The sequence below is a fragment of the Erpetoichthys calabaricus genome, chromosome 8 (genome assembly GCF_900747795.2).
Source record: "Erpetoichthys calabaricus chromosome 8, fErpCal1.3, whole genome shotgun sequence".
NCBI lineage: Eukaryota > Metazoa > Chordata > Cladistia > Polypteriformes > Polypteridae > Erpetoichthys > Erpetoichthys calabaricus.
Window position 1 is genome coordinate 51,239,965 of NC_041401.2, and position 25,271 is coordinate 51,265,235.

The 25,271-nt window shown below is 37.9% G+C and overlaps 1 protein-coding gene across 2 annotated transcripts in view; it reads right to left on the reverse strand.

Annotated features, from left to right (window-relative positions):
• Positions 1 to 25,271, reverse strand: part of gtdc1 (glycosyltransferase-like domain containing 1) — a 252,843-nt gene that overhangs the window by 41,257 nt on the left and 186,315 nt on the right. For both annotated transcript variants that reach the window (XM_028806517.2, XM_028806518.2), the window contains exon 5: positions 24,353 to 24,712. In XM_028806517.2, the coding sequence (XP_028662350.1) occupies positions 24,353 to 24,712 (360 nt within the window). The remainder of the gene's footprint in view (positions 1 to 24,352; positions 24,713 to 25,271) is intronic.

The window sequence follows — 25,271 nt, forward strand, 5'->3', positions numbered from 1 at the left end:
ATTAGCAAAGCTTATTTATTTTCATTTCCGTGGCTTTTATTTTCTCGTTTCCCCTGTGGTAAAGCTGATTTCTGCCATGATTCCCTTCTTAATTTTAATACCCTTTTTACTCATCATACAGACATTAGAATTTTTTCTCTGAAATAATGGAGCTCCCGCACAGGAAGACAAGGCGACCACTGGGATGACGGTAAACTAGCTTCTTTCTTGCAATTAATTGGTGTACGGCCATGTGCATATATGATAACAGATTTTTTTTTTCAACAAGGAAAAGGGAGGTTAATTAATGTAAGAGCTGTGTTCGTTGAGATGCTGAATTTACTATGCCACCCCCCCATGCTGCCTTAAGAGCCTTGATTCCACAGTAATGACCTAGTTCTTCTAATGAGGAGCATTAACCCCTGGCTACAGTCGCCCAGGTCTTAATTGTCAACTGAAGCTGTAGCAGGAGAGTTTGCTGATCAGCAGGTATGTGGTACATTAACACGTGTCATCTCGGGTTCTAATAAATAAATCTGTCGCCTGGGAAACAGGAACCATCAGCTGTGTTGTCTTTTTCTCATCTTTTTTTTTCTTTTTTTTTTAGGGAAACTGTCATGCTGAGAGTGCACAGACAAGTAGAAATATAGCTAAATACAACAATAATTAGAAAATGCATATGCTTAAAACCTGAGAACTCATTAGAATATATTTTAAAGGAAAACACAGGATCCTTTCATTCAGTGATGTATGATTAAAAATTCCCCTTTATGTTACACCCAAGAGGTGTGTTTTAAAATTCAAACACTATTTACTATAAAGTACAATATAAAATAAATTAAATAATGAGATACTGCAATACTATCACCTAATTAAAGGGACACTTAAAAGAAAAAAGAAAAAAAAAACACAATTGGTTCTAATTAGTAAAGTCCAAAAACCTAGATGCTGCTAATAGAAAATAAGAAATAGATGTCACTGGCAGCAAAGTTTTGCTGTCACCTTGAGAAAGTAAGAAAAGTCTGAATTAACATACACATAACAGTATAGTGAAACGAATTCTATTAACATGGCACAGCAAACAACAATTTCTATATAAGAGCTTGCAAATTATTAAACATTTTACAGCTGCCTACATGCTTAATTTTCTGTCCATTCATCATTAAGAAATTATACAAGAAGGTTTTCAGCAATTCAAAATTACGTTCAACTAAAATGACCAACTATACAAAAAAATACAGCAACGCTTATGTTTGTTAAAGTTGAAGCATTTGCTTATAATAACTGAAACATTTGTACTGACCAGCACAACAAAGAAAAAAGGATTAGTTAAAGAAAACTGTCGAAGATCACCTATGACTTTGAATCATTATTTAAATAAAACCAATAAATATTAGCCAAATGTGGTAATACATTAATAATACATGATGCACTTTTATTCATCGGTTGTGTCTTAAATGCAAATAAATAAAAACAAAAAATAATGTAAGTTATATGTAAATCTATCATTTAACTGGTTTATGCTCATATTTTGATACTTTTCACTCTTGCATTCACCTCTTTATAACTGAATATATACACATGAGGTGTCTGCAAATATTTTAAATCTATAACTTGTTTAAAAAAGAATCCTAGAAGATATCATAGTAGATTTTAAAAATGCATAAATATTCTCTTGTAGCTACTAATTTTTTTTTAAATTTCACCTCTCCGCACAATACCACCACCACCATCATCATCATCGTTCTTCATATAGGACCTTACAGCTCTGCTACAATATTACCAATCATTTATCTGTTGTCAGCACAGGTTACAAACTGTAATCCTTGACTGGCTCAGAATTAGAATGTCTTTGATGTCCTCACATGAGTTTTTTTCTTCCTTTTGCCCGAAGGCTTCACCAATGCTCGGCAGCTCAGTGTTTATTCCTCGTAATCTTCCTCTCATCTTCAGGCTAGCAGTGACAGATGGTTATAGGCACACAATAGTATTAAGAGTTTGATTTTTTTATGCTCCCGCTCTCTGTACAACAAATAGCTATCAGATGCGGGCCAGAGAGTCTACACGGATCATATAGGTAGCAAGAAACAAATATTTTGCCTGGTTGGTTGTTTTCTGTCATTTTCTCTGCTAAAATAGCCTGTTTTTACAGCATCCACTCCAGAGTAAACTGCATTAACCTTACTGACTGTTATTAAAGCCAAAAAGGACTGGATCACTGTCATCTCAGTTTTATAGACACAATGCTGAATTCCTAGAAAGAATTCCTTTGTCTTTTTTAATATTTAGTATCTAAATTAAACAATAGAAAGTGCAGGACATAAGAATAATTGAAATGAACAAATTAATTCAAAAATGATGTCAGGTTCAACAGTAACACCTTCCTTTAAGGAGTCAAAAATAAATGACTGTACCATTCTGCCTTTCTGAATTTACCACACTTTCTTGACAAGACAAAGAGTAACAGATTTCCAATATGTTACACCACATTATACTATACGTTAATAATGTTTTGGTATATTTTTGCTAAAGTTGATCCTCTTTGTCATGTATCGCTTAAAAGAAAAGTATAATTTACATATGCTTACACTGAAATCCAGTCAACATTTTTCAAGTGCATTTCAGACAATTCAGGGTCATGGAATGCTATAGCCTCACTTCTTAAACAATGAACATTATAAGGGAACTCAAAAATGACTCCATCTATACTTAAATGGATCATTGATAGAGCTTATTTGACATATATGATTAGCATTTGTAGCATTTTTTTCTTCAATGTATCTTTCCTTGTTCAGCAATCATTTGATAATTGTAACTATTTTCATGCCAAACACATACAGGAAAAGTTACGTGTTGATGTAAAATTAATGTATTAGTTTATAAAAATATTTCTCTTAAAACAGTTAAACTGTTGTCTGCACTCTTAAACTACGTCCATGCTATTACATTTTCATTTAAGAATGCACACATTAGTCTCTATTTTAGCCACACTACCCCAGTGATTGAAAGCGCAGACTATAATCGCACTCTGATTAGTGTGCACTAATTACATGGCTATCCCCGACTGGCTATCCTTCACAGAAGAAAGTAACATTCCAACATGGTATACACAGAGGAGTTTCTTTCCATAACTTTTGATGTGTTGCTTACATGTATGCATCTAAATTTTTGTTTTGCGTATTCTCCATTGTTGCACCCCACGTATTTACACAAGCTGCAAGTGAACTTCTAGCAAGGCGGAAACTTCCCTTTCCTGTTTTGGCCAATGTGACTTGCTCAATATAATTGAATGGCTATGTTATATGTGTGTTCGGCCATTTTAGTGTGGGTAGTGATACTTTCATTATTGACGTGAAAACCCTAGTGTGGATGGAAATTGCTTTTGTTTGAAAATGTTGTTTTTAAATAAAAACATAGTGTGGAAGACAGTAATACTGTAAAACAATTTGACTGAAAGGAACAGAATGTTAATAATGTGGTTGGGAATTTCTAGAACAATACAAGCTGTCCAAACTGAGAGTCCTCTTCATGCATTCTATGGCACAGAAACCTTTAAACTTACATTTTGCAATTTTTCTTTCTATTTGCAGGATAGAGAAAAGGAGCTATTGAAAGAATCCTGAATTTGAAGACTGTTTAATATATATTATACAGAATATACTACTCAAAAAAATTAAAGGAACACATTTTAAATTAGTGTATAGCATCAAGTCAATGAAACTTCTGGGATATTGATCTGGTCAGTTAAGTAGCAGAGGGAGTAGTTAATCAGTTTCAGCTGCTTTGGTGTTAGTGAAATTAACAACAGGTGCACTAGCGGGGCGACAATGAGATGACCCCCAAAACAGAAATGGTTTAACAGGTGGAGGCTGCTGACATTTTTCCCTCCTCATCTTTTCTGACCGTTTTTTCACTAGTTTTGCATTTGGCTATGGTCAGTGTCACTACTGGTAGCATGAGGCGATACCTGGACCCTACAGAGTTTGCATAGGTAGTCCAACATCTCCAGGATAGCACATCAATACGTGCCATTGCCAGAAGGTTTGCTGTGCCTCCTAGCACAGTCTCAAGGGCATGGAGGAGATTCCAAGAGACAGGCTATTACTCTAGGAGAGCTGGACAGGGCTGTAGAAGGTCCTTAACCCATCAGCAGGACTGGTATCTGCTCCTTTGGGCAAGGAGGAACAGGATTAGCACTGCCAGAGCCCTACCAAATGACCTCCAGCAGGCCACTGGTGTGAATGTCTCTGACCAAACAATCAGAAACAGACTTCATGTTGGTGGCCTGAGAGTTCGACGTGTTCTCTGCCCGACACCGTGGAGCTCGAATGGCATTTGCCACAGAATTGGCAGGTCCACCACTGGCACCCTGTGCTTTTTACAGATGACAGCAGGTTCGCCCTGAGCACATGTGACAGATGTGAAAGGGTCTAGAGAAGCCATGGAGAACATTATGCTGCCTGTAACATCATTCAGCATGACTGGTTTGGTGGTGGGTCAGTGATGGTCTGAGAAGACATATCCATGGAGGGACGCACAGACCTCTACAGGCTAGACAATGGCACCTTGACTGCCATTAGGTATCGGGATGAAATCCTTGGACACATTGTCAGACCCTATGCTTGTGCAGTGGGTCATGAGTTCCTCATGGTGCACGACAATGCCCAACCTAATGTGGCGAGAGTATGCAGGCAGTTCCTGGAGGATGAAGGAATTGATACCATTGACTGGCCCCCACGCTCGCCTGACCTAAATCCAGCAGAACACTTCTGAGACATTATGTTTCAGTTCATCTGTTGTCGGCATGTTGCACCTCAGACTGTCCAGGAGCTCAGTGACACCCTGGTCCAGATCTGGGAGGAGATCCCCCAGGATACCATCCGTCGTCTCATTAGGAGTATGCTCGGACGTTGCTAGGCATGCATACAAGCACGTAGGGGCCATACAAACTACTGAGTTTGATTCTGAGTTGTTGCAATGAAATTTCGGCAAAATGGACTAGCCTACCGCATCATTTTTTCACTTTGATTTCAGTCCTCTGTAGGTTGATAATTTAAATTTCCATCAAACAATGTGGCATCCTGTCATTCCTAACATATTACCCAGTCCATACCAGTATACATATCTGGCATAAATGTTTTCCCCCATTGAGATCTCATGCATTTGCAAAGTGTTCCTTTAATTTTTTTGAGCAGTTTATATTTGGGGTGTCAAAGTTAAAGAAAGCATTAACACATGCATTTATATTTCAAAAGTACAACACATTATTTTTCCTTAATTCCGTTATTTGACATTCCTTGCTAACTAACCCAATGATTTTCAAGCTAGGAGCCATGGCCCAAGCGTGGTTTACTTTACTAAAAAAAATCATTACCAACTTTTAAAGGTTGTCTTTAAATTGTCTAGTATTTAAATAAGCATATAGCTAACTGAAAATGTTCTTCAATTTTACATAAAAGTAACTGTATATCAATTTAATTATACATGAGAGCAGCCATCCTCAACCAGCAGTCAGATGGTATGTGAAGGAACAAAATAAATACATAAAGAAAATAAAAAAATAAAAAGGGTGAACTCCATGCACAGCTGTGCTACAGGTATATCGTTCAGTCTCATTGTGCCCCTCCTGTGAGACTCCACCTGTCTTTTCCACTCTTTTTCTCCTATTGTTGTTTTGATGTGGTATCTTGCTCCAGAATTCTGCTTCACTAATTAACTGTTTTACCAGGTTTTCATTAGTTTTGCATTTGATAGACAGTCTGCCATTATTCCATTTCTGAACATCAGTCTCTCTGTTGACTCTCCAGGACAAAAAAAATCTCTTAGCTACACATCAACTGATTTGAGCAGTTATGTTTCCTACAGCCCTTTCCATTTCAAGCTCACTTAACTTTTTTTTTCCTCTCTCTCTGTCTCTCTTTTATTTTGTGATCTACTGTGATGAAACTAACTTCCAAATTACCCTAAGTTCTTGTCTATAAGCCGCGGCTTATCTAAGGAAAAAAGTTGTGAAAATGAAAAAATAGAATATCGGCTTATACATAAATCCGGCTTATACAGTAATCCCTCCTCCATCGCGGGGGTTGCGTTCCAGAGCCACCCGCGAAATAAGAAAATCCGCGAAGTAGAAACCATATGTTTATATGGTTATTTTTATATTGTCATGCTTGGGTCACAGATTTGCGCAGAAACACAGGAGGTTGTAGAGAGACAGGAACATTATTCAAACACTGCAAACAAACATTTGTCTCTTTTTCAAAAGTTTAAACTGTGCTCTATGACAAGACAGAGATGACAGTTCCGTCTCACAATTAAAAGAATGCAAACATATCTTCCTCTTCAAAGGAGTGCCTGTCAGGAGCACAGAATGTCACATAGATAGAGAAAACAATCTCTAGCAAACAAATCAATGGTGCTGTTTGGCTTTTAAGTATGTGAAGCACCGCGGCACAAAGCTGTTGAAGGCGGCAGCTCACACCTCCTCCGTCAGGAGCAGGGAGAGAGAGAGAGATAGAGAGAGAAAGAGAGTGAGAGAGAGAGAGACAGAGTTTGTTTTTCAGTCAAAAATCAATACGTGCCCTTCGAGCTTTTAAGTATGCGAAGCACTGTGCAGCATGTCGTTTTCAGGAAGCAGCGTCCGTATCGTCTAGGTGTGCGAACAGCCCCCCTGCTCAATCCCCATACGTCAGGATCACAGATAGTCAGCGCAAGACAGAGAGAAAAGTAAGCAATCTAGCTTCTCAGCCATCTGCCAATAGCGTCCCTTGTATGAAATCAACTGGGCAAACCAACTGAGGAAGCACGTACCAGAAATTAAAAGACCCATTGTCCTCAGAAATCCACGAACCAGCAAAAAATCCGCGATATATATTTAAATATGCTTACATATAAAATCACAATGTAAATGACCGCTAAGTGCGCGTGTTGACTCAGCGACGCCCAGAGCAGAAAGAACGCGCTCCGGCCACTCCAACCGCGCCATGCGGGGAGTGAGAGAGACGCCAATATCTCACACTCTCTCCCCCTTAAAGAAATTAAATGGGTGCGAGTGAGACCACTGACCTCCCTCCCTTCTATTAGTTATAGGTTATAGTACGTTTGGCTTATCCATGAGTCCGGCTTATCTATGATAAGATTTTATTTTAAAAATTCGTATGATTTTTGGTCTCCGGCTTATACACGAGTCCGGCTTATAGACAAGAACCTAGGGTAAAACATTCTGGAGTTTTTATTTCTCCCCATCAACAGAGGATATCCTCCTCAGTTGTTTATAGAGTCATCACACAAGTAGGAGACAGACTGCACAATTTTCACCTACAGAAGGAATGAACCAGTACATCATTAATCCTTTCTTTTCACTTTACAATTCTGTTTTCTTCTACAGCAAATATAAATTTCACAGTTTTTTTAGAACGATCATTTCACAGGAGTTAATTTTTTTAATGCATATATAAGTGCCTGCTACTGACCACCTAACTGATACAAATATTGTGTAGATATCTCTTTACACAGTTCTTCTCTCAGCAACCAATTCTAGAATAATACGGCCATATCTGGTCCCTATGGATATTTAACTCCACAGAAAAGTTTTTCCTGAACACAGGAAGACCAATTTATAATATTTCTTGTAGAAAGTGATCTGTAATCTTCCCCTTTCCTGAAAGAGTATCTATATAAATAATTCTCTATCTTTCAGAAACCCCAACTATCAGCACATTTTCCCTCATGTCTCACAAATGTGAAATGACAAATAATTGCATTATTACTCTCTAAATGGCCCTGAAACATTCTTTCATAGGTTTTAAGAATGTAGTTTTGTCTCCATCTTTTGGTCCTGTGTTTCTTACTTTTTTGCCTTGATCCACTCTATATTGTAATATATACTACTAGCCAACCCGCGGCGTAGCATACGCCGCATAATTATGTAGGGTGAACACTTCCTGAAAGACACAGTTGTCCAAATGGGGTGGGTTTGAGGATACGACTAAGTGAATGAAAAGATGGAACTCTGGAGAGAGCATACAATTGTCCATGACTGAAAACTGGAGGACTGCCGCTGCACCCCCACCTCCCAGAGCGAGGGACGGGGCTGGACGGTGGTCGGGCGCAGAGGGCGGAACGGGGGGAGAGGGGAAGGACGCCCAGGGAAGATGCCCTTTCCACCCCCTCCACCTCTCCGGAGAGAGGGCGGGGAAGCGGGCCCGAGAGGTTTCAGGTCCTAACCGTCCAATGACAGGTCGGCACAACCGGTAATGATCCTTCCGCAGGTTCACCTACGGAATTACCACTTTTACTTCCTCAATAGTCAAGTTCGATCGTCTTCTCGGCGCTCCGCCAGAGGCCGCGAGCAACCGCGACAGGGCCGATCCGAGGACCTCACTAAACCATCCAATAGGTAGTAGCGACGGGCGGTGTGTACAAAGGGCGGGGACTTAATCAGTGCGAGCTTATGACCTGCACTTACTGGGAATTCCTCGTTTGTGAGGAACAATTGCAAGCCCCGGTCCCCATCATGAATGGGGTTCAACAGCTTACCCACGCCTCTCGGCGCCGGGTAGACACACGTTGATCAATTCAGTGTAGCGTGCGTGCAGCTCTGGACATCTAAGGGCATCACAGACCTGTTATTGCTCAATCTCACATGGCTGAAAGCTTAGCAGCTGCGATAGTTTTACACTCCAGTACATTGCGGTGAATGCTGGTAACAGTCAGTCGGGCGGGCAGGCGTTCTCGTCCCATGGTCTTAGAGTTGGTGGGTGTGGCTCTGTGAGTTGTCGTCATATCCCATGGTCTTACAGTTGGTGGGCGGGGCTCTGTGAGTTTGCGGGCGTGGCTATGTCGTGCATATCCCATGGTTGTCTTGCGTGCCCTGGTCGGCTGCTTAGTGAATTATATATATATAGATATTCCCTTTTCTTCTCATATTCTTCCTTCTTCTAGACCTCTCCACTTTTGGTCTTGCACTACATCTTTCTCCCTAGACAATATTGCTCCTATGACTGTTATGGACTCACTGTAAAGTCCCTATCTTTCTTTCTTTTGATTTCTCGAAATCCTCTTTTTCACTTTGATCCTACTTGTGCATAGTAGATTAATTAGTCATCCAGCCTCAATATTGAGAAATTCATGTTATACACTAAACTAGTGGGCAAATGAAGCAGAGGGCTCTGTCTACTAGTGTTTAATTTCTTTCCCCTTATTTTCCATTTATTTTTAACAGATTGGATGTGGGTGCTCTAATTCTCCATAGCTATTTTCATGAGGCAGGGCTTGAGAGGTTGTCTTAAACTTATATTTTTTAAGATATTATAGTGGTTCCTTTTGGGTGCCACCTACTTTAATAAAGGTTTAATCACAAAAAATAGAATGTGTTCTGTAATCCATACATAGTAAACAGTAAGACGATTTGCAGCTCAGTTCAGGAACTTGTCTGAGGCATCAGGATTAAAGACCTCTCAATAGTCTATTGTAGCACATTTCACTTTCATGTTCATAGTCACACTAATCTATCTTTGTCATTTCACAAGGCGTAAAATACAAAGAAAATGGGAAGACGTTCATCATTGAATTACCAGCTAACCTATTAAGCTGTGCTTTTGATTTCTCTCATAGCTGCCTTCCACTCACTTTATCATTTCATCCTTTTATCTGCTATATCATGGTCTGAAATTTCCCAATGTTTCTTCTACTTGGTTAACCCCAAGTTAGCAACACACCTGAACATGGCTCAACACTTTAAATGTTGTGGTTTTTAAATGAACAACATCTAACTTTTTATTTTGCAAATGCATGATGACACATCCCTTTCCTAAATATATCACTGTCAGGGTACCCAGCTATTTACTGAGAATACCTTATATTTTTTAGGCAGATCAATAGCTAATGTCACCTGTCAGTATATCCAACATAACTTACACTTCTTCTTTCGGCTGCTCCTGTTAGGGGTTGCCACAGCGGATCATCTTCTTCCATAGCTTTCTGTCCTCTGCATCTTGCTCTGTTACACCCATCACCTGCATGTCCTCTCTCACCACATCCATAAACCTTCTCTTAGGCCTTCCTCTTTTCCTCTTCCCTGGCAGCTCTATCCTTAGCATCCTTCTCCCAATATATTCAGCATCTCTCCTCTGCACATGTCCAAACCAATGCAATCTCGCCTTTCTGACTTTGTCTCCCAACAGTCCAACTTGAGCTGACCTTCTAATGTACTCATTTCTAATCCTATCCATCCTTGTCACACCCAGTACAAATCTTAGCATCTTTAACTCTGCTACCTCCATCTCTGTCTCCTGCTTTCTGGTCAGTGCCACTAACTCCAACCCATATAACATAGCTGGTCTCACTACTGTCCTGTAGACCTTCCCTTTCACTCTTGCAGATACCCGTCTGTCACAAATTACTCCTGACATTCTTCTCCACCCATTCCACCCTACCTGCACTCTCTTTTTCACCTCTCTTCCACAATCCCCATTACTCTGTACTGTTGATCCCAAGTATTTAAACTCATCCAACTTCGCCAACTCTACAACCTGCATCCTCACCATTGCACTGAACTCCCTCTCATTCACACACATGTATTCTGTCTTGTTCCTACTGACCTTCATTTATCTCCTCTCTAGAGCATATCTCCACCTCTCCAGGGCCTCCTCAACCTGCTCCCTACTATCGCTACAGATCACAATGTCATCAGCAAACATCATAGTCCACGGGGACTCCCTTCTAATCTCGTCTGTCAACCTGTCCATCACCATTGCAAATAAGAAAGGGCTCAGAGCCGATCCCTGATGTAATCCCACCTCCAACTTAAATGCATCCGTCACTCCTACCGCAGACCTCACCACTGTCACACTTCCCTCGTACATATCCTGTACAAGTCTTACGTACTTCTCTGCCACTCCCGACTTCATCATACAATACCACAGCTCCTCTCGAGGCATCCTATCATATGCTTTCTCCAGGCCCACAAAGACACAATGCAACTCCTTCTGGCCTTCTCTAAACTTCTCCATCAACATCCTCAGAGCAAACATTGCATCTGTGGTGCTCTTTCTTGGCATGAAACCATACTGCTGCTCACTAATCATCACCTCACTTCTTAACCTAGCTTCCACTACTCTTTCCCATAACTTCATGCTGTGGCTCATCAATTTTATCCCCCTATAGTTACTACAGTCTTGACATTGAGAATCCAAACCTATGGTAATTTACCATTTTTACTGCTTAATGTTTCTGTTTTTATAGCATCCACTCCAGAGATACCTGCATTAACATTAATGGCTATTACTAATGCCAAAAAAATCTGGATCTCTATCATCATCTCTGTTTTATAGACAGAATGTTGAATTTCTACACCGAGTCCTTTATGTTTTTTATATTCCGTATATAAAGTAAATAGTAGAAAGTGAAGAACATATGAATAATGGAAACTAACAAATTGATTGAAAAAAATGTCAAGTTCTGCAGTAACTTTTCTACTATGGAGTTGCACAATAGATGACTGTACATTTTTCATTTGAGAATTAATCATGCTTTGCTCACAAAATTGAGATTAAATGACTTCTAAAAGGTTGCACTACATTAACCTGAACTAATAAGTGCACATCACAGTATACAAAATTCAACGTGCATACAGTACATTTCTTACACCTCTTCTGAAACAATGCACAGTATAAGCAAACCCTGAAAACTCAATTTATAATCAGTACTTTAATGGATTATTGATAAATAACAGATTTTTTTATGTCTGCGGAGTACCCCTGCAGATTGTTTTTTTTCTCCAGCCTAACTGTAGTTTTTGTTTTTTTTTTTCTTCTTTCTTCCTGGCCATCTGACGTTACTTTATTTTGTTGTTACTTATTCCTTAATATTATTGCTTTATCTTAATTGTTTTTTTTTCTTGTAACTTTCACTGTCATCTTGTAAAGCACTTTGAGATACACTGTTGTAAGAAAATGTAATATATAAATAAATGTTATTGTTATTGCAATAAGAGTTCAGTAAATTACTCCGATTACATTAAGAGAACTGGACACTGCTGTAAATTGCCTTTTTATGATGGCAAAAATGGGTAATGTTTACACCCACCCCATACAAAAACTGAATGGTGCAGAGTTGTCGGTCGGTTAATGACTTCTAGGACAGCAGGCATGATGAAGTGAAGGTTGGCTTAGATACTCCTGCTCTGTTGCCCAGTTCCCTGAGAAGTGACAACAGGTGGCTGATATAAATTGATAAAAAAACCTAAAAAGTTCTTTAGTGCAAATATACAGCATTAACCTTCTTAAAGTGGAATTAAAACATAGTGTATACATCATATGTATCACTATTAAGGTTTAAAATGTTTATGTTTTCCTGTGATATAAATTATTATATGTGTGAGCCTTCATTCAGATGATTTGGCTGTGCAAAAAACACAACACAAACTTCCATTCATATCAGAACAGGGATACTCAATCTACATACTGTAAATAAACACACACAGTGGCATGTAAAATGTTGTCACTCTTGCTTAAAATGTCTTGCAAGTGAGCAGAAGATGAACTGATCACCAAAAGACATGACACATTTTTTTTCAGAACTTTATGCACGATTAATGTATTGTTTTTGTTTTGTACAATTGTACAGTGAAAAAATGAAAGAAGCACCATGCAAAAGTTTGAGCACCCCAAGATATTTGAGGTCTCAGACCTTAACTAGCTCATTAAGGACATGACTTGTATGTTTGTTGTATGGTTTGGTTCTAAATGGCACACTTTAAAAATAAATTACAGCATGTTGTGAGGTCTGCTGAGAAAATAGTTGGCTGTGCTCTTCCATCAGTTGCAGAACTGTATACATCTCATATCACTTACCATGCAGGATAGAACGGGAAGGAAAACTGAACTGCAGAAGGAGAGACAAGGAGCCGGAGGTTAAAAGATGGGATGGAGAGAAGCAGGCTTGGAGATGGGAGCGACAAAGAGCAGGTGCATAAATAAAGAGAATGAGAGAAAAAGAAAGCAGAATGTCAGGAAGAAAGGCCCTTTGGAGAGAGTAGAGTGTGCAGCCGATGCTTGGGGCTGGTGAATTGGATCACTCTGGATGATCATTTAAAGGGGGGACAGAGTGATGCAGTGCTGGATGAGGCGACTCACCGTGCAAGTCTGGGGAGGTAGTGGGAGTTGATAAGGTTCAGAGAGGGAGCCTTATTGAAGCCATGGACAATAGGGACGCAAGCCTGTGTTCGGACTGGGGAGCACTGCTGGCAGCCATGGGACAGCAGGAACTCGGACCCATGGAAGGATTGTGGTGTCTGTCGATTAGACATCTTCTCTGCCTAAAAGGTCTGGTTAGGATAAGGGGAGGAGACACCAGGATAACGGGAAGCACTGGGGAATTGATTTTAAAGGACACGTTTCCTTGCCTAGGAATTTTAATCTCAGTTTTAATGGAATAATTTATTTGATTGATTTCAACCTCCACTGCCACTTCTTTTTATTGGATTATTTACAGTATTTATGGAACTTTTGACACACTGCAGTTTGTTTTGAACACTGTTTTGTTTTTAGTTTGTTTTAATAAACATACCAACACCTTACTATGTGTGTGTCCTCATTTGCTAAGCTCATCTCTCTGGTACATTATCGTCAGTAGTGGGTTCAAGAGGCTCCCTGGAAGGGCCCAGTAGAATGGGGCCGACCTGCACCGTCACAGTCAGTTAAAAATAAAACTAAGACACCTCAATAGCTGCTCTCCCAGTGCCACAGCCCTCTCAGACCAGTAACTAGCCTGTCTTCTTTGCATATTCATGTGTTCTGTCATATACTATATGAAGGTGTGTGTGTCTACAGTATATGTACATGTGTGTGATTGTGCATACACACCACTACACACTCACACTTTCAAATGAACATCATCATTTTCACATCTTTATAATTGTACTATTCTGTATCTTTGTGTGAAGTTTTTGTTTTTAACTTATGCTACTTATGTTATTTGTAAGTGATATTGTGTTCTGTTATAAGCAGGTCCAAATCTACTAAGTCAAATGCCTGTACATTAAGTTCTGGGAGATAAAAGTGATTCTGATTCTTTCATATGTAGCTCCTAGCTGGTGGAACAAGTTGCCCATTTCCAACCCAAACTGCTGACTTCCTCTAGTCTTGAAGTGAAAAATAGCTAAGATAAGAGTAACTACAGTAGTCTTGTGTTGTTCTGTTTAGTTTAAACCTTTTCACTTGTGATGGTCAATTTTGCAATCTTGTTCTGTAAAGTTTGTTTCAAAATAGTCCCCAGACTGATGTTTACTCGACTATGTTGACCTTTTTTATAAGCTGCTTTAGACAAAAGCATCTGCTTAGTGAATAAATGCAACATGTAAATGGAAATGTGTGTATTTGCTTGTCAAAGCACTATATAACATTAGAATACACACACATATACATTGATAAAATAAAAAGTAATGACCACGGACAATTACATTAACACAACTCCGAACTGTAGCTTTAGTTTGAGAAAGTTTAAATCTCGTTCTTGGGTCAGGCACCGAGGCACTAGACTAGATATTTTTCTGTTGAGTCATCAGTGCTCTTTCCAGGAGTGAAAAGTCTACACAGAAGCTCTCCACATGTCCAAAGCAATCTTGCATGGTCTCCATAGTTGAGTATAAAAGGTCACATACACCATGACAGAAACTGACACTCACTAGCAGTAATGTCTTCCGATATTGAAACACAGAGGTGTTTCTCTTAGTGTTAGTGTGGTTCTTTCTGATAGTTTTCCACAAGATCTTCATCTACCCTGTGGCATGTTGGTGTGCCCCGCCACAACAGTATAACTGGGTATGCCCCATCATCCCTTTATTCTGGATTCTGTAAGAATTTTCATTCGTTTTCACACTTTTAAATTTAGAATTTTTTTCCTTTTGTTTGGATTGTATAGCACAACAGTCATTCACTAACAGACTTTCAGTGATAGTTCTGATAAGCTTTATTTTGTAGTGTCATCTTTTCATTGATATAGTTCTGCTTTTGAATCATACACACATAATTATGTTTTGTTTAGCTTTTCAGTGTATATGGATTTCTTATAGGTGGACTCCAGTTGTGCATATTTAATATTATCTTTCTTTAATATTATGTACTGAATAAAAACTCCATCATTAATTTATTATCTTAAGTCTAATTGTTTTGTTTAATTTTGTTTGTATCTTCTGTTCTCCTTGTTTTGCACTGCAAACTAAGCCTTTTGTGCAGCTACTCTGTGATAGACTGGCTTCCCATGATTGATGTTTATTCTATATAATGCCTTTGAAAGTATTATAAAGCTCTGTATAATATGAACTAAAATGGCACTCACTTGTTAAACTGTAGCACATCTCTGCAATCTCATAAAAACCCTCAGCAGTACAAAATTTGTGAGGAGGTTGACTATGAAAGGCACTATATACAAATAAAAAACAATGGCAATGGAGCATAAGATGAGATACTCATTTCAGTATCACAGACATAAGTGAAGCAATCAAGCAATCAATATTAATTTTCTATAGAGCCTTTCATAGTGAGTAGTATCACAAATCCTTTTATAAAGCTTTCACTTAATACAATCCTGCAGCTTTCAGCTTGTCAGGCAAAAAGCATTGATTGCATGATTACTCTGCTTATGTTTGATACTGAAATGATTTGTTCAATGACATGATGTCATTAACTGGAAATAAACGTAAAGGAAACAAAAGAGATAGCTGATTTTAAGGGAAAGAAGACAGTTACACAACTCACCTGTATCAAAGGACAGTTGACTGAAAGGGCCTACATTTATAAATACCTCAACTTTGAACCTAGTCAAGGAGGCTTATCATATGAGTTCAGCTTTGTTTAAACTTGTTTTTGGGCAAAAAAATGGCTGATTAGACAGGAGGGATGCAGAGAGATATTAGGTTTATCAGTTCCATGCCAGAGGACATTAAATTTGAACTCTGGTGGGCACAGTTTGTACATAAAAAATAATGGTTGAGGCTAACAGGATAATAGATTGAATTCCTATTGCACCTCCTGGTCTGCCCACTGATTTTCTCTCAGTAAACTGTGTCTTGAACAACTCCTGTGGGAGGTGCCCAAGATACATCCTGCTTAATTGCCAAAACCACCCAAACTGACTCTTCTTGATCAGGAGAATCAGCAGTTCTACTCTTAGGTCTTTTTGTATTGGTAAGTTACTAACCCCGTGCAGGAACCACATTTCAGATGCTTGTACTCCCAATCTCATTTTTCCAGTTAATACCTAAAGCTTATAACCATAAGTGAAGGTGGGGATGCAGATTGTCCAATAAATTGATAACTTGCACACAGACTTAACTCTCTTCACAATCATAGTCTATACTGATTTCACTGCACTGATTTATCAGTCAATTTTACAATCACCTCTCCCCTTACTCGTGAACAAGATCATGATGTACTCATCCACTTGGGGCAGCTACTTACCCTTTACTTACAAGGGACTCTACCTAATAACTAAATCCATGATCCCTTTGCTTCTCCTACTAAGGAGTTTAAAACAAGGATACAGATTCACAGAACAAATAATAAAGCCAGTAAATCATACAGCCAAGTTATCAGACAAAATTAAAAATATTAAAAATAATTACATTTAAATTAAAAAGTTAAATTAAATTAAAAATAGCCCAAATGCTGTATGAGCTTGTCAAACATGTCAAAGTTCTCTAGGTTTAACTATGTAAGTTTCTTGAATGATACAGAGATAAATGAATCATGTTGAATTATGTTTTATGTATTTACACATTCCAGTCAATGACATTATGACATCCATCCATCCATCCATTGTCCAACCCGCTGAATCCAAACAGGGTCACGGGGGTCTGCTGGAGCCAATCCCAGCCAACACAGGGCACAAGGCAGGGAACCAATCCTGGGCAGGGTGCCAACCCACCGCAGGACATTATGACATGCAGAAGAAAAACAGAACAAAACAAGAAACAATACTTTTCTCATGAGTCTGCACACTGCTTCTGCTACTATTGGAAAAAATGTCTATGCGGTCAAAAGCGGGCAAGATAAAATTGATCCCAAAAAGAGCTCCATGTTGAGCAACAGATTACACTTTAGTACAGGAGACCATCATGTACTCTAAAGAGCTCTCTTCTTTAATTTTCTATAACTTGGTTGTGAATTTGCATCAGGTACAATTTATTTTCCTGGTTTTGCCAATCATCATAAAACAGGGTATATCATCTGACTCCCCAATACCGGCAGCTCTGATCCTGCGTCCCTTTAGATGTGGGGTTCATTTAAGGACTAAAAAAAATTAGAAAGGAAAAATTACTATTTTATTGGCTGGGTATCAACAAAGAAGTACAGTGCTTTTGCTCATCATGTGCAGAATGTCAGCTCTCTCAAATTCCATGAGGATTATGGTATTGATTTGAACCACCCATTCAAAATTATTGGCTCACTGGTATGAACCATACCAAATTAAAGAACAACAGGGACACCTCCACCCTTACGAGGACCGAGGGAGCAAGCGTCGCCAGAGTGTTACCTCCCCCGGGTTGCTAGATGGCAGCCCCACTGGGTTGCAGCGGTGCCTTGGACTCCTGCAGGGCTTCATGGCAGATGGAGTGTGGTGCAGCCCTTTTGGGATCCTTCCGAGTCCAGTATAAAAGGAGCCAGCAGCCACTACTCGGGAATCCAGAGTCAGGAGGAGGAAGCTTGACCAGAGGAGTGGAGGAGAAAGAAAAGTAAGAGAGAGAAGGAAGACTTGTGTATAATGCTTGTGCTCGGGACTGTGCAGCTTTCCCTGTTTCCCACAAGGTAAAAAAGAAATCTCTGTGTGTGCCTTGAACTTGTGTCCAATGCTTGTCTGTGTTGGGTTGAGGAAGCGGTGCCAGCCTGGTGGTCCAAAACCTATATTGATAACTCCTGACTTTCTTCTTCCTTATATATTCCAGACTGCCACATCTGATGCCGAACTGAGGGTGGTCTTAAGTTAGATGGTCAATTTTGAAGAAGCAGTTGGACTGGGAGAGGCAGTATTCAGCCACTGAGTGAAAATCCCTGGCCATCAAGTAGGCTGTCACTCACCTATGGTATTGTCTTCTTGGGCTGGTGACTAGTCATGCCCCCTTGCAATGGCTAGCAGCATATAAGGAAAGCAATCCTAAGGTTACATAGTGATCCTCGGCTCCCTAACCCTATAAATGTATCTCACTGCTGATGCTCTTTCCCTTTTCCACAACCTCTCAGTTAGGTCAGCTCACACCACCTTGGATGAGCTAAGGGGGGGGTGTCATGTCATGCACGAGTAATTGGGTGCCACCTTCAAGGCTCTTCAAATGTAAGAAATACCACCCAAGACCACAAGGGGTTTCCCTCATTAATACTCTTTACTTCTACATCTATAGTCTGAAGGTTTCTACTGTAGACTGGAGGACCAATTATGTTGCTTCCACTTCTGCCTTTTTCAGAACCCACCCCTTTCTTCCTTCCATCATTAAAGGTGCCCAGCCACTGGAAGACCTTGTTTTCTTTGGACCAGGAGATCATCCTGTACACTAGGAACTCCCCTCTCTAATTTCCTATAGCTGTGGCAATGATTTTGCACCCTTTTGTGATATTTATTTTCCTGTATTTTGCCAACCATCATTAAACAGGATTGTCATTTGACTTCATATGTTATTAAACACATGTCTATTACAATACAATATATACATATATCATGTCATTTTCACCTCTGCATCAGTTCAAATGCTTTCCCCACTAGAGGAGTAACACTTTGCACTTCTAAACCAGTTTCCACTGCCAAGATCTTGTATGTCTGCATCTGTTACACTTTTGTCTTTCCCACAACTTGCACTGTACCTGACCCATAACATATGCCTTCTGGATGATAACTCCAGTTAGTGGTTCCAGACTGATTTTCTGGGTTAGCATGATCTGGCTATGTGGGACAAACAGCACAGTTAACAGGCACTCAATAATGAACACTCCCAAGACTGGCACTAGAAGATGGTCTCAGAATCCACGTTTTGGACAAGGTGTTTTTTTTTTTAATTTAATCAGAACATTCATAAGGCTTAAATTAAAGATTATTCCTCGTCTGGCCCCATTCCTTACATCAACTTACCTTGGATAGCCCAGTAAGCAGTACATATATATCTAGACAATATAACTCTAAGGATCACTGGGGCACAGACACAAAAGCCTCCTTACTTTCCCAAGTTCACAATAATATTAGAGGCTGCACATTTTGTGCAGTCTAATTATTCAACAATATGAAGAAAACATTTTTCGTGAATGCTAAAAGGTAATTTTGCAAAAAAAACAATATGCAGCAGTGCTTTTCATAACTCAAAAGCATCTGAAAAATATGCCATTCTGAATAAAGGGATGTATCTTCTACAAAAACAAAAAGACTTAAAAAATGCCAGCAACATTCGTACTGTTTTTGGAGGGAAGCTGAAGTTGTCCACAAACAATCAAAAAAGGCAAATACTTGGGCATGATGACAAAAATATAATAGTACATTGCTTCCACACCTCAGAATTAGTACAAGTAATTGAAACCATGGAAAGCATCCACAATAACCTCATAACCCTGTATCATTACCTTATATGTAATATATTATTTCTATGCTATATTTAGCATTACTGGTTATGAACATGCTTTCCAGCTTGCTTATAATCTAAAGATATTTAACTTTCAATAATAATCACAGTGTATTCTGACAAATTCCTATTTTTTCCATTCCTAATGCTGACAAACATGACACCATCATGTGGACAGTTTTTTATACATTAACTCAATAACAAACAACAAGCAAGGAACATTTGGTCAGTTCTTCAACATAGACTGTACCAGTAATACTGACATGGTATACTAAATTCCTGATTATTGCAGACCCTTTAAAAAAAACTAACAAGAGTAGGTTAAGATTGGTTTCAACAGCAAAGAGACTGGATCAGCCAAATTTTCATTTAAACTATATGAAGAAAAACAGAGGTGTGGGAATTTGAATACATAAGGAAATCTAATTTGTAGCATCAGACACAGGCCGCTATGTCATGGTGATGGTAATTTATATAATTCTAAGAATAAGTAATTCTGATAAATATATATACCCAACTAATGTGGATGATAGAGATTTTATCCAAAACGTATTTACATCCATTCTCAATATGAGCAACCATAGAAAAATTATAATGGCTGGAGATTTTAATTGTGTTTTAAATCCAGACCTGGACAGATCTTCAACTACAGAGACAATACCACCTAATAATGTAATGGCACAGTTTGTAATGGATCCTAATTTATCGGATCCATGGAAATTCTTAAATCCAAATTCAAGAGAATATTCTTTCTTCTCACCAGTATTTCACAGATACTCAAGAACTGATTATTTGTTCATCAATAATAATTTATTGCCTACTATCAAATATAGTAAATATGATGCTATTGTTATCTCTGATAATGCTGCTTTTATCCTGGAGCTTGAATCATTATGCCCTGCACACTCATCTAATAACTGGTGTCTTAACCCCTTGTCGTCATTAGCAGATGTGAACTTTACATAGATTTCTGTAGGAACACTTTGGAAAACTCTAAATGCGTTTTAAGATGACATATTATTTCATATCTCTCTCATAAAAATAAACTGCAGACCAAGAATGTATCAGAGTTTATCAGTAAGATAAATCATGAATACACCATGTCCCCAAATGAGGCTTAAGCTCAATAATTCCACATGCAGGAAGTTCGCAGCGCAGTAACAGAAATTACCAGCACAACTGAAGATAATATCACAGATCATAAAATATAGCTAACTCGTTTAAAGAGAACAAGTCCTTATACTCCTCTCATTTAAAGGAGATAAGACACAATTTAAGGAATTTTTTGATAGAATACAAATACCATTGCTCGATACACTTGGTGCAGAAGAATTTGACATACCTCTGACACTCTCACAATTACTGGATCCTATAAACTCACTCCAAAGTGAAAAAACGGCTGGCTCTGATTGCTATCCAATGGAATTTTATTTTAAAAAAAAAAGCTAGCTCTTTTATTGTTAACAAAATTCATAGAAGCGAGAGAAAACAAAATTCTGCCTCAAACTTTTTGCCAAACATTATCATTTTTCCAAAGAAAAATAAAGATTTACTACAATGTGCATCATACAGACCAATTTTACTTCTGAATAATAATGTTACAATACTCTCCAGAGCTTTAACAAGAATGAATTAGCAAGTGATTCCTTTTGTAATTTCACATGACCAAACCAGATTCATTAAATTCAAACACTTAGCTTGAAAACTTCAGCGTCAGTTTAATGTAATATACTCACCCACAAAATCTAAAGCATCAGAGATCTTATTATATTTTGATACAGTGAAAGCCTTTGATAGAGTTGAATGGGACTATATATTCACCACAATGCACATATTCAGGTTTGACCCAAAACAAATCTGCATGTATAAAATGACTTTATACTAGTCTAGAAGCTTCAATTGGTATAAACAACATGAACTCGGGCTACTTCAAACTAGAATGTCGTAATCGAAAAGGGTTCCCTCTATCGTCATTGCTTTTTGCCTTTTTCATTGAGCCACTGGCTATTCACCTTCAAAATACATCAGAGAAAAATGGAATTATTAAAGAAGGACTCAACTAGAAAATAGCACTATACGCAGATAATTTTGTACTTTATATGTCAGACCCACAAATATCTTTACCATTAGTTCTTAACACATTAGTAGAATATAAAAAGATGTCTAGACTCAGAATTAATAAAAGTGTGCTTTTTCCTTTGAAATTTCAGGCTCTACTTACTCTCTAGTTGTGTAAAAACACCTACAGACAATACCACACATTTCTCTATTGAGAAAAATGTTGGTTTTGTATTTTCTAAATTTAAATGTAATTATTGTTGCATTCCTCCTTTAATAATTGATAATTCTGATAAATTAAACTCAGTTTTTCTTTTATTTTACTACAAAGCTGTTGTCAATTAAATCATAGAAGTTTCAGATAAATCAATCAGCCCAGCTAAGCAAGCCAAGTCAGCCTGCTTTCTGTATGTATGAAGCGCAGACATTTTACATGGGGTTTTAAAAACAGTTACATACAGAGGAGACAAATCATAATAAGTTAGAAGTGTAATAAAAGATAGATTTAGTTAACTTGGCATACATTGGTATGAGTCAGCATACACAGTGCAAGGCAATGGTTGGATAAAGAAAAAGTGCTTCATAGTTTTATAGTACTGTTATTACTATACCTTGCCAGCATTACAGTTACAGTTTACACTGAAGAACTAACCAAGAGTTTAAAAGTATGTGAAGCATCATGCCCTTCATTCTTTAAAATAAAAAAAAATAAAAATTATAAAAATATTATAAGGTGTTTTAAATATTAATTATGTACTGCAACTGATGAGGAACTGTCGAAAACTAGCTTTAGTGATCGAGAAACAGAAAATAGAAAAATAAAAGTCAACAAACCAGCTGACATTCAGACTCAGCCAGCTGTAGCTATATCAGTCCATGCTTGTTGATGTTTCATCCTCCCAAAAGTCTCTTATCTTAAACCCAATTAACGACTACGATTTCCCTTAAAACGGCTATAACTTATAAATAAAAAGCGAGCATTTTAGGACTCCGCTGAAAATGTCACTGTCAATGAATTATCTAGATGTAAAGGTACACAGTGTTACGTTTTCCTTTTTATAATGACCATACCTTGTATACAGACAGCTCATTACGGTAGGTTAAAATTGGTGTGCATGTGGTCAACAATGGTAAAAATAACTCGACAGGCAATAACATTTGTCCTAGGGTGTTTTTTAACATGAGCCACAGGAAATAATGCATTATATGTTATAAATGTTACATCTGGATTTGGCATTTACAGCAAACATTTTTAAACCAAGAAGTGAAATATGTCAAGACTTCAATTTACCCATAGAATAAATTAGGAAACACACATATATCTTAATGTAAACTTTTAGAAAAGATGAAAGCAGAAATGTTAAAGTGCATCACATTTAAGTGCCTCATAAACCTCACCAACTTCTATGCGTCATGTTTCATAGCAAAAACACTGGCTAGCAGCAAAGGCATGTGATGTATTTCATAGAGACAAATGCCTTATGGGAGATGCAGAGAGAGAAAAACACACTCTAAAAGGCAAATTTCCTTTTCTACTAGTGACTTAAATTTCTTTTTGTTTTGTTCAGACATATTGAGTCAAAAAAGAAAATCCCTTTAGGTAGCAGCTGCTCCTTATCAGCTGCAAGAGCTTCTGGAGTTTTAATGTGCTGGAAGTCAAATCCACTGCAAAGGCGATTTGTCCTGACGGTGTGGCATACTTATTTCTTCACCTGTGAACAGTTGCCCTCTGGAAAGAAAAACTGACCTACTGATCCTCTCGGCACCCACAGCAATAAACAAGCACATAATCTGGGGATGAAGTGAACTCTAATCAGGCCACATGCAGATTAAACCACAAACAATAAATATATATATATATATATATATATATATATATATATATATATATATATATAAGAAATTGTACAGTGTTTACATTACACTAAGATAAGATAACCAGATGGTTTTACCTCTTTAAACCCCAAACATGTAGCAGAATAAAAGCAAAATTAGAAATACAGTATGTGGCCACAAAATTATTCTGCAGTGAGCTCAAGCTTGATTCAAAATGTATCACAAAATCTAGACTTCGGTTAGTCAAATTAACAAAGGGAGCAAAATTGTCAGCACATACAGGAAGTGGGTAGCACATAAAGCATAGGTATTTGTCTTATACCATAATTGAGGTACATAAAATTACAAAAAGATTTCTGCTGACATTTTATTTTAACAGCTCCTGAAATGCTGTTGTATATTCAAGGAATGTAGTACAGCTTAGCCAGATTGGAAATTTGTATTTTTTGAATGAACACAAAAAGCCTTGGGGCTTGCAGTATTCTAAATGTGTGGGCTTTTTTAATTTTGAGAATTCAACTAATTACCATTTTTACACGCTGAATAACCACAAAATGTTCAGTCACAGTATTACAGGTAATAAGAACTAATATGCTAGTAGGGCCGATTAAATAAGGCAAACAGGTAAAACTAATTAAAATGAATTCAACTGATGCTATTAGTGCCCATTAAAGCACCATTTAAACAAAGACACAATCTCAAATGATAGCAGTCTCTCCCTTACTTTTTTCTGGGGACATTTTGCATTGATACTGGTTGTGGTAGCAAAAAAATACATTTTCTTAGATTCTAACATTTTTAGTTGTATGTCGATGCAATCTTTAGTTTTATGCTAATACATCTATAAGATTTTATGTCATAAATATAAATTCTACAACTTACCACCTGTGAGGCCAAACAATATGTAGTGGACGTTTCTGAGACGTTATTATTTCATGGCTACCTATTATCGTTCCACCTATTCTGTCAGAAAGATTACTTTCTTCTTCAGGAGAAAGAGCTGTTCTTTCTGGTCCTTCCAGTATGTTTAAATTCTGACAACTAACTGGTGAGGTCGATGATCCATCCTGGAATATGTCTGCTCTGTATTCAATGCCCCTTTCTGAAGGATTCTCAATTAATAGCTCCTTAGTTCTACTGCAGCCTTCATAAACCAATGAACTTTGTGATGGTTGATGGCAAAAAACATCCTTGGTGTTAATTCTTTGACAAAAGCTTTCCAGTTTATGATCTGGAAGAAATCTGAAACAATGAATAACTCAATTAGATACTATATCATGGCAAGAATATTGGAAATTTACACAAAGGGTGTTAAAATCATGAAAGGGGTGTTTATTTTAAAAACAACATTACATAAGAGAAACAATTTAAACATTGTATTTTTTTAATTTAAATAATGGCTAAATAAACAATAAAAAGTGAATCTTACATCATAAACCTGGGATTGGAATTTATTATTTTAAACAATAAGACCAACATAAAACATAACATCATTAGAGAAAAGAAATGAGCAATGGGTAGCATCATTGTCAAAGAATGTGCATGGCAAAGCTGGTACTAATATCTTCCATAAATACTGTACAGTAGTTTGCATGGTTTCATTTTTTTCCATCACTGTTAATCTCACTAACAGTGTTGTAATGCCCTAGTATAGAATATTTGCAAATATTGTGCAAATAATAAGTGACCAGGTTTCTGACCTACATTTTCTCTGGATTATAAAGACCCAAACTGTTTTGGTTGGATCCAGTTTGCCCTCTTATCTCAAGAGAGCAATAGACACCTTTGTATGAAATCTTTA